The sequence below is a fragment of the Myotis brandtii genome, unplaced genomic scaffold (assembly GCF_000412655.1).
Source record: "Myotis brandtii unplaced genomic scaffold, ASM41265v1 scaffold1029, whole genome shotgun sequence".
NCBI lineage: Eukaryota > Metazoa > Chordata > Mammalia > Chiroptera > Vespertilionidae > Myotis > Myotis brandtii.
Window position 1 is genome coordinate 151813 of NW_005353453.1, and position 11246 is coordinate 163058.

General features: G+C 42.9%; 1 protein-coding gene across 1 annotated transcript; it reads left to right on the plus strand.

Annotated features, from left to right (window-relative positions):
• Positions 1-1958: 1958 nt before the first annotated feature.
• LOC106725356 (zinc finger protein 525-like) lies at positions 1959-7028 on the plus strand (the record flags this gene model as incomplete). Its single annotated transcript, XM_014536179.1, has 3 exons — positions 1959-2038; positions 4538-4555; positions 6191-7028. Coding segments are annotated over exons 1-3 (936 nt in total), but the record flags the coding sequence as incomplete, so codon positions are not given.
• Between the last annotated feature and the right edge of the window lie 4218 nt (positions 7029-11246).

Genomic DNA, 11246 nt, shown 5'->3' on the forward strand with positions numbered 1-11246 from the left:
TTTTGATGTAGTCCCATTTGTTTATTTTCTCTTTAGATTTAATTGCCCTAGGAGCAGTATCAGAGAAGAAATTTCTTCGGCATATGTTTGCGATTTCGCTGCCTGTGGATTCCTCTAGTATTTTTATGGTTTCCCGTTTTACGTTTAAGTCTTTTATCCATTTTGAGTTTATTTTTTTGTATGGTGCGAGTTGGTGGTCTAGTTTCATCCTTTTGCATGTATCTGTCCAATTTTCCCAACACCATTTATTGAAGAGACTGTCTGGACTCCATTGTATGCTCTTGCCTCCTTTGTCGAATATTAATTGGGCATAGTGTTTTGGGTCTATTTCTGGGTTCTCTATTCTATTCCATTGATCTATATGTCTGTTCTTGTGCCAGTACCAAGGTGTTTTAAGTACAGTGGCTTTGTAATAGAGTTTGATATCTGGTATTGAGATCCCACCGACTTTGTTCTTCTTTCTCAGGATTGCTGCAGCTATTAGATGTCTTTTTTTATTCTAGATGAATTTTTGGAACGTTTGTTCTAGATCTGTGAAATATGCAGTTGATATCTTAATGGGGATTGCATTGAATATGCAGAGTGCTTTGGGCAGCATAGACATTTTAATGATTTTGATTCTACCAATCCATGAACACGGTATATGTTTCCATTTGTTTATATCTTCTTCTATCTCTTTTTTTCAACTTCTTGTAGTTTTCGGAGTACAGGTCTTTTACCTCGTTAGTTAAGTTTACTCCTAGGTATCCTAATTTTTGTTGTTGCAATGGTAGATAAGATTTTTTGTTTGTTTGTTTGTTTCTCTTTCTGTGCGTTCATTATTGGTGTATAAAAAAAACCATAGATGTCTGAGTGTTAATTTTGTATCCTGCTACATTTCTGAATGCATTCATTAAATTTAGTAGTTTTTTGATGGAATAATGACCGTTTTACTTCTTCTTTTCCAATTATGATGCCTTTAATTTTTTCTTCTTTTCTGACAGCTGTGGCTAGCACTTCCAGTTTTATATCAAACAGGAGTAGTGAAAGTGGACATCCCTGTCTTGTCCTGTTCTTAGGGAAAATGGTTGTAGTTTTTGCTGATTGACTCTGATATTGGCTGTAGGTTTGTCATATAAGGCTTTTATTATGTTGAGGTATGATCCTTGGGCTCCCACTTTGCTGAGAGTTTTTATCAAGAAAGTTTGTCAGATTATGTCAAATGCTTTTTCTGCATCAATTGATATGATTATATGATATTTGTCTTTCAATATGTTTATATTTTGTATCATATTTATTGATTTGCAGATATTGTACCAACCGTTCATCCCAAGAATAAATCCCACTTGGTCATGGTGTATGATCTTTCTAATGTATTGCTGGATCCGATTTTCCAGAATTTTCTTGAGGCTTTAAGGATTGATGGGTGTCACTATGACTACAGTGGGAGAGCTGCAGTGCAGGAGACACCCCTATGGAGCATGACCTGTATCAGTGGGGCTTTGGTGGTCAGTGAGTCTGCCCCTTGAGTGTGTCGCTTATGGATGTGAAGAGTTGTAAGGTGGTATGGTATGACACTGATCACTGGGTACACTGGCTCTTGGGTCTCGTGGGAGGTGTAAAGTCAGCCTCTTCCTGGAGCCACCGAGCAGCATCTACAGAGAGATCTGCAGATTCTCCTCTTTGTATGGAGTTTGGAAGTGCCCTGATGAGGCCCAGCTGTGAAGCAAGGAAGGCTAGTGCTTGTGCCAGGTATAGGCCTTTTATTGATAGGTTTGGGGCTCCCTGACCCAACTGCAACTTCTTTGACAGGTCTTAGCCTGAGCAAGGACAGGCAATTCGTATACAAACGCTGCTGCACACAACTTGGGTGAAGTTGTAAACTGGATGTGGTGAGGTCTCAGGGAATCACAAGGTCGGAGCACACAGAAATGGTTGCCACTCAGACCTGCGACCTTGGATGTGGCAGCATAGGTATAATGACCACAGCAAGCACCACTCTCTGGGAGAAAGCTGCCCCCGAATTCCTGCCCCGATTCCAGTTAGTCCAGTTTTCCTGGTATGTGTCTTGATCCGCCCCTCCACCCCCAGGCTCACCAGGCCCTGGAGGTCAGAAGAAGCAGGAGCTTGTATGTTCAGTTCGTGGTACTGGCATTGTAAGAGGAGCAGCTGGGTCCCCTGCAGCCTCTGTGTCACTGAGCCCCATCCGCATTGGTTTTTTCAGTCCGTAGTTGCTGCCATTAGGGCCTTTTTCCCCCAGCTCTGGGACCCTGTGCTGGGCGTCTGATGTGGTACTGGGACTCCTTGCTCCTCCAGGTGACCTCTGCAGAGATCATCTCCCTCTCAATTAGAAAAGTGGCCCAAATGGGTAGAGGACCATCACCTTCTGAGCCTCTTTACCTCCTACCAGTCTCAGTGTGCTTTCTACTTTACCTCTCTAGTCCTAAGACTTCCATTCAGCCAGCTTTCCAGGCTATCTGGCTGATGTTGTTGTGTATTTTAGTTGTAATTTTCATGTGGTTGTGGGAGGAAGCCAGTATAAGCCTTTACCAACACCACCATCTTGGAGCTCCTCTCTCGTAACTTTTCTGAATTCTATTCTTTCTTCTTTTATCTTCACCTGAATAGTGAGAATATTTTTCCATTGATTTTTTTCCTGAGGCAGAGAGAGAAACATCAATTGGTTGCCTCCCACTTGTGCCCCGAGTAGGAGGGGGGTTGAACCTGAAGCACACATACCTGCCTCTTACGGAGAATCAATTCCATGACCTCCCACTGTGCAAGCAGGCATTCTCAGCACTGAGCGACACGGGACAGGGCTATTTATTTATTCCTTAAATTATTTATCTATTTATTTTTAAACTACATTTTATTGATTTCAGAGAGGAAAAGAAGGACAGAGCAATAGAAACATGAATAATGAGGGAGAGTCATTGATCAGCTGCTTCCTGCACAGCCCCCCTGGAGATTGGGTCTGTAACCTGTGCATGTCTTCTGACAAGGAATGGAACTGTGATTTCCTAGGTCCGTGGTCGGCAAACTGCGGCTCGCGAGCCACATGAGGCTCTTTGGCCCCTTGAGTGTGGGAAACAGAGAAAAAGGGAAACATTGATCTGCTGTTTTTTCCCATGTAAGCATTTATTGGCTGTCCCCTACATGTACCCTGCAAACCCACAGCCGTGGTGCATCGGGACCACACACTCAACAAGAGAGCTACCTGGCCAGGGCTCTGAATTTGTTAATTAATTTCAGAAGCTCATATGGGATCTTGACCAATTTCTCTATGGAGGGTCATGTCGTCTTCTAACATCAACATCTCTTATGATGCTTTGTATTTCCTAGTGTCAGCTGTAATGTCTTATCTTTCATTTCTTTGAAGCATGTTTTTTTTTTGTCCCACAATTTACCTTTCACTAGGATCCCCTACGCCTCTGAAGCTAGTTTTTGTTTGTTGGTTTTTGTGTTTTGCTTTAGTCTAACTCAAGGGTAGCCAATATTTGTATTGTTTTATTTTGCCTTATCTCCCTTTTACTGATGCTTCTTCAAATATTTGAGGAAGAGTGATGGAGAGAGAGAAACATCAGTGTAAGGGAGAAACATCAATTGGCTGACTTGTGTACACAGGGTAACTACAAATGGAACCCATATACTGATATGTACCTTGACGTGGGAATTGAATATTCCACTCTTTGGTACACAGGACGATGCTCCAACGAACTGAGCAATACTGACCGAGGCATTCTATGTTTTTTGTTGGTTTTTAAATATATTTTATTTATTTATTACAGAGAGGAAGGGAGAGTGATAGAGACTTAGAAACATCAATGAGCGAGAAACATCGATCAGCTGCCTCCTGCACACCCCCTACTGGGGATGTGCCCGCAGCCAACGTACATGCCCTTGACCAGAATCCGCAGGTCTACGCTGTATCCACTGAGCCAAACCGGTTAGGGCCATTCTATGGTTTTGAAACACACAAATTTCCAGTATTTTTTGAAGACCGACCACTATGATTAATGATAGTGGAAGCACAGTGGCTGCTGGAGGTAACGGTGACCCTCCTTTTTGACTGTATCTTCCTATATGTTTGTTCACCCAGTCTATCCCGTCATTCTTTCCATATAGTTTTCCTTTATTTCTGTCTCTTATACTGTTTATCTTCATGGTACTCTTATCCCCATTTCCTATGGGGTTTTTGTTCATGGTTAGCTGTCTACTTACTCTAGGATAGGGCAGATACTCATAGCTCTGATCCTGCCGTCTTGCTGATGTCACTCCCATAGGTCTTTTTTTAAAAATATATTTTTATTGATTTCATAGAGGAAGGGAGAGGGAGAGAGGGATAGAAAAATCAATGATGAGAGAGAATAATTGATTGGCTGCCTCCTGCACACCCCCTCCTGGGGAGGAAGCCTGCAACCCAGGCACGTGTCCCTCCCAAGAATCGAACCTAGGAATCTTCAGTACACAGGCAGACACTCCATCCACTTAGCCAAGCCGGCTATGGCTCACATAGGTCTTTTGTCTGCGATCTCATTTGTCCTTTGTTCTACCACAGTGTTGACCATCCAACTTTGTTGTTTTTCTTTGCAGATTTGCATCATTTATCACGTGCAATGGCTCAAATGGGATTTAAGGGGAAGAATCATTTTTGCATCACAGAAGAAACATGACATTATTGATTTTTAAATGTATTTTATTGATGGTTTTACAGAGGGGAAGGGAGAGGGATAGAGAGTTAGAAACATCCACGAGAGGGAAACATCAATCAGCTGCCTCCTGCACACCCCCCACTGGGGATGTGCCCGCAACCAAGGTACATGCCCTTGACCAGAATCAAACCTGGGACCCTTCAGTTCAAAGGCCGATGCTCTATCCACTGAGCCAAACCCATTAGGGCAAAACAGGACTTTATTAATGACACAGTGGACCCACAGGCAGTCTTGCCTAGGAGAAGGGTCTTTGGGGAGGAATTCTCGGCTGGCCTTTGTTATAGTCATAGCTAGAAACCCAGTGTTTTCTTACGGTTGCCCATTCCTCACCCAATTAATGTGTGTTTGTGCTAATTGTTTTTATTTAGCCAACTTCTCAGTTCTAATAGTGATCCTTTCTTGGATTCCCAGCCCACAGATAACGTTCACCTCACTGGACTTTGCACGTCTGCCTCTTTTACTGGTCTCTCTTTACTGCAAGCCAACGTTGGTCCATGCCTGCAGCACCTTGAAGTGCACACATGTTATTATATGGATGTTGACCGTCATGTGCTCCAATACAATTAATTTCTATGACTTTGAGCAGCTTTAAATTATTCTACACAGACTCACATGGCCAGCATGTAAGGTCCAAATAGAAGCCATTGGTTCAGGAACTTCCTCTGTTCTTTGTATCCCGTCCTGTGCTTCTGTCCCTCTATTGGTTTGTTTTACATCATCGACTGACTTTTGGGGCCACGATATGTATAACAGCAATTTCCTCAGAGGATACCTCACTGGTCCTTAAAATCTTTCTATGGCATCATGCCTAGTCATGACAGATAAACATTCGTGGTGAAGATACTTTGTTTTGATGGGATCGACACATACTTCACCAGTGTTTCCTTTTGTTCAGGTTGCTGCTGTGGAGCAGAGAATGTGGAGGCAGCGACTGAACAGAAGGTTTCTGTAAGAGTGTCACAGGAAACGAATCCCACGTTAGCCTTGTCTTCCCAGAAGAGCCACCCCTGTGAGAGTTGTGGACTAGTCTTGGGAAACATTTTCCACGTGATGGAGCTGCAGGGAACACACCACGTACAGATACTGTTGAGGTGTGGGGCATGTGCAAAACGGTTTTATTTCACTGTAAAATTTCACCAGCAACATGTGAGAGAGAACACTTTCATTAGAGGTGTGGACAGGATCTCCCTTGCAAACAGCTGCAATTTCACTGTGTCCCAGAATCGTTTCTCATGCGTAGAGCTTGGGCAGGGTGTCCTTACTGAATCAGGACATCTCCACCTAAAGGGCAGGGACAGTCCAAATGCTATTTTGACACAGGGGATGACATTTCAAAGGACAAAAAATTATTACACCAGAAAAGAATGTAAGAAAAACATTACCTGCACCCACACTTTTATTCAGGAAAAAGATTTCAATGCTGGAAGTCAATGTTTTGTGTGCTCTGAATGTGGGAAATATTTTACCAAATTTTGTAGCTTGTATTATCTACAGCAAAGTCACACTGCAGAAAGGCCTTATCAGTGCAGTGAATATGGGAAAGCTTTTAGCAATAGTAACAGCCTAGGTGATCATGAAGCTTTGCACACTAATGAAAGGCCTTATGAGCGTAGTGATTGTGGAAAATCTTTTACCAATAGCAGTGCCCTCCATTATGATCAGAGAGTTCTCACAGCAGAAAGGCCTTATGAGTACAATGAGAGGGGGAAATCTTTTACCAGGAGCAATAACCTTCGTTGTCATCAGAACATTCACACTGGAGAAAAGCCTTATATATGTAGTGAATGTGGGAAAGCTTACACCAATAGCACTAAACTTTCTCGTCATCAGAGAGTGCACACTGGAGAGAGACCTTATCACTGCAGTGAATGTGGGAAATCTTTTATCACCAGCAGAAAACTTGGTCGTCATCAGATACTTCATACAGGAGAAAAGCCGTATAAATGCAGTGAATGTGGGAAATCTTTTGCCATTAAGTTTTTCCTTCACAGTCACCAGAGAGTTCACACAGGAGAAAAGCCTTATAAATGCAGTGAATGTGGGAAATCTTTTGCCACTAAGACCCACCTTCACAGTCATCAGAGAGTTCACACAGGAGAAAAGCCTTATAAATGCAGTGAATGTGGGAAATCTTTTGCCACTAAGGCCCACCTTCACAGACATCAGAGACGTCACACTGGAGAAAAGCCTTTTAAATGCACTGAATGTGGGAAGTCTTTTACCACTAAGTTTCAACTTCATTGTCATCAGAGAGTTCACACAGGAGAAAAGCCTTATAAATGCACTGAATGTGGGAAATCTTATACCACTAAGACTGACCTTTGTCGTCATCAGAGAGTTCATACAGGAGAAAAGCCTTATAAATGCAGTGAATGTGGGAAATCTTTTACCACTAAGGACCAGCTTCGCCCTCATCAGAGAGTTCACACTGGAGAAAAGCGTTATCACTGTAGTGAATGTGGAAAGTCTTTTATCACCAGCAGTAATCTTCTTCGTCATCAGAGAGTTCATACAGGAGAAAAGCCTTATAAATGCAGTGAATGTGGGAAATCTTTTACCACTAAGTTCCACCTTCATAGTCATCAGAGAGTTCACTCTGGAGAAAACCCTTATTAATGTAGTGAATGTGGGAAATATTGTTCAGGTCGCTATGGTCTCCAATATCATCTAAGTTCATACAAGAGAAAAGCCTTATCAATGCAGTGACTTTGGGAAATTTTATACCAGTAGCACCAACCTTTGCTGTCATCAGAGAGTTCATACAGGAGAAATTGCTTATAAATGCAGTGAATGTGACAGTCTTTTACAACTGACTCTCACCCTCATTGTCATCAGAGAGTTCACACAAGAGAAAGTCCTAATGAGTGTAATTAATATGAGATATCTTTCTGTCCAATTTGTAAATTCGCTTTGCACAAAAGAGTTCAAATGTGAAAAGTTTCTCAGATGTGTTGAAAATGTAGTTTCTTAGGACTTAACAATTGTATAAGAAAATATGTGAAGTCTCGTTAGTCTGAATTTTAGTTCATACATTTAATCACCTACATCATGTAACGTACCCGCAACTATTTTTGCCATTCTGTTTTCTTGTTTGTATGTTGTAACCGTATGTATCTATGTTGGACTGTTAAACATACAGAGCTGTCTTGCCAGGTCTGTGTGATTGCATATTTATGTTGCTGAAGGTATTTCACCTGAACCACTTATAAAGGCCCCTACAGATGGCCTCAATCACCATCCTTATGGGCCCAGGGAAGCTAACTCTGTTGTCTAATTTGTTGAAGAAAATGAGGAATACCTGGGCCCTTAGTGTTACTTGTTTCTCTGTCATGATTTGCCACATAAGACTGATTACTGTTGGCCCCAGTAAACATAATCTTGCAGAGGACCTGCCATTTTCAGGGACAGTCTTTCCGTAAATGCCATTGATGAACTTATTGAGTGCCTAAGTAACCAATGAAAGAAATGCCATTCTCACGGCTCTTTCTTTGCAAAATAATGAAGGCTTTTCCCTAAGACTTCTTTAATGTTGGGTGTTCAATTGACTCCATAGGTTAGTTTATAAGGAGATATGGGCTCTCCAAGCATGATGATGTGAAAAACTTATATGGGGTCTCAAACATTTTTGCCTTTGGGGGAATACTATGGTGCAGAAATTAGCTCAGCAGTTTTTTGCAAATTTACATTGCTGCCCATAATTTCCCAGGAAACACTGTAGTCTCTCTAGTCCTCATGTGAAGCTGGATGCATTGAGACACAGAGACCACTCTGAAGAGCGTGTAGCTGTGAGAACCTCAAGTATGTTTTCTAGCAGCTTGAATGCTTTTCTTGTTTTCAAGGAATGCTAAGACATTTGAAGGGAACCTCCTGTCCAGGTCTTGCAGAGGGCCATGTGCCATAATGCCTACAATTGCATGGGTGATAGGCACTGGTTTCAGGACCATTGCAGTGACCTAATTCCTGTTGGACCAGACTGCAGCCCATTAGATGGAATGGTCTTCATCTAAACCTCCACCAAGAAGTTTTTTTGAGGAAAAGACTATAGGAGCCATGTGTACACAGATCTGAGGGACATCTGGGTATGTTTATCTTCTGTGAAGCAGTCTTTGTCCTTGATTATAATCAAGATGTTTTGTGTCTTCCTGTAGCTTCTCAGATGTTCCCATCAGAGCCATTGGTGCTCTGACAGCAAAACTAAGAGGAAAACAAAGGGTGTCTTGAATTCAGGGATGTGGCTTCCGTGAGCCAGCCAGCATTTTTGGTTTGGTTCTGTGGTCGGCAAACTGCGGCTCTTTGGCCCCTTGAGTGTGACTGTTCCGCAAAATACCATGTACGGGCGTGCGTGTACAGTGCGATTGAAACTTTGCGGCCCATGCACGGAAGACAGCTTTTGGCCTGGGCGAGTCTGTTTTGAAGAAGTACTGTTGATATTTGGCTCTGTTGACTACTGGGTTTGCCGACCACTGGTTTGTGTGAAAGTACTTCGTTGTTTGTTGCATTTTCTGTCACTGAAATGAGACTTGCCCAGAAGGCATAAGAATGTGGATTGAATATAGAGTTGAAAAACCTGTTGGTACACAATAGGTGAATGTACATTTCTTTTTATCTTTAGCCATTTTATAACAGCGGTAATGCGTAAATTATATGTGTTAAGGATACTGTTTTATAAATCTTGACATGTGCGTGAAACTGAAACCATCATCTACTTATATAAAAACCATGGGTGGTGTTTATCATGACCATCAGAATCCCGACCAAGCAGAAGGAAGTCAGTCCTGCAGGGGTTGTCTTAGCAATGGCTGCTCCCTCCCCCCAGCTGTTTCCCAGAGCTGTTTCCGGTGAGGGCGGGGTCTGAGGCAGGAACCCGCCCACGGAGCATGGACCCACTAAATCCTGGGTCGCTTTGCCAAGGGCTGCGCCCTCCTGAAGCTGTTTGGGTGCAACATCAAGCCAGAAGCTTGACCAAGCGGAAGGAAGTTAGTCCTGCAGGGGTTGTTTTGGCAACGGCTGCGCCCTCCTTCAAGCTGTTTCCTGGAGCTATTTCCAGTGAGGGCGGTGTTTGAGGCAGGAACCCGCCCTCGGAGCGTGGACCCACTGAATCCTGGGTCGTTTTGCCAAGGTCTGCACCCTTGCCAGCTGTTTCCCGTGTGGCCTGAGGGAAGAACCCACCCTCAGAGCACCAGGAGCACCCAGAAGCAGTCAGTCCTGGATTGCTGAAGTGGAGACCACAGCATGGTAGAACTCTGGGTCTGGCTTAATCGGGGGTATGACTGACCTTCAAACCAGACCCTGACAGTAGAAAGGAGGGAGCCCCCATTCCTCACAGAATCCGCTCTTGGATAGCTTGCTGTCAGTGGCCTGCCAGCCATGAAGCCCGTTCTCCTGCATCCCAGACCTTGACAGGAGAGAGGAGGGAGCCACTTTCCTCATGGAATTGACAGGTGGCCAGTTTGCTAATTAATTCCCTTTTTTAAAAATATATATTTTATTGATTTTTTTACAGAGAGGATGGGAGAGGGATAGAGAGTTAGAAACTTTGATGAGAGAAAAACATCGATCAGTTGCCTCCTGCACACTCCCCACTGGGAATGTACCCGCAACCAAGGTACATGCCCTTGACCGGAATGGAACCCTGGACCCTTGAGTCCGTAGGCCGATGCTCTATCCACTGAGCCAAACCGGTTAGTGCAATTAATTCCCTTTTAATGTGCATGAATTTCGTGCACTGGGCCACTAGTTCTACTCATAATACTGATCATATCTATGACTGTGTAGTTGTTTCATGACCTCGTTTAATCTGTCCCTGTTCTTCACAGCTTTCCTGGTAACCAGGAATTTACATTCCATTTTAGTACTTATCTTCGCTTCTTCTAAGTATTTTCCTGCTTTAATTTATATTTCATAAATTCTTTGACATTTATTAAAGATACATTAGTAAGTCATCTTTTTTATAAATATTCTTGTTGTTGTTGTTGTTGTTATTCCTCACCCGAGGATATTTCTTCATTGATTTTTTTGGAGAGTGGAAGAGAGAGGGAAAGACAGAAACATCGATGTGAAAGAAACACATCTATTGGTTGCCTCCTGCATGAGCCTTGACTAGAGCCCGGGCTGGGAAGGCGTCTTGAACCAAGGTACATGCCTTTGACTAGAATCGAATCTGGACCCTTCGGTCTGCAGGCCTATGCTCTATCCAGAGACAAACGGACTAGGGCCCTCGTAGATATTCTTATCTTTGAATATATCACCATCATGTGTCCATTTTAATAAATATTTGGTTATTTCTAATAAAGCTGGTACAAACATTTTTGTATAATTCTTCATATGGATATAAGTGTTATTTACCTTTGTCAGTCGGACATCTTCCCAGGGCTTCAGGGTGCAAAAGGCCACAACCCAGGCTGTAGGATGCCCCCTGTGTGCTGGAATGTTGTGGACCAGGCCTGTAGTTTAAAGATATTCTGTAATTTTGTGATTCTACCTCACTGTTGTTTGATTGTATTTTTTGTAAGAATTTTTGGTGAGCCTTTTCTCAAAAGTCTTATGTGGTTTGTT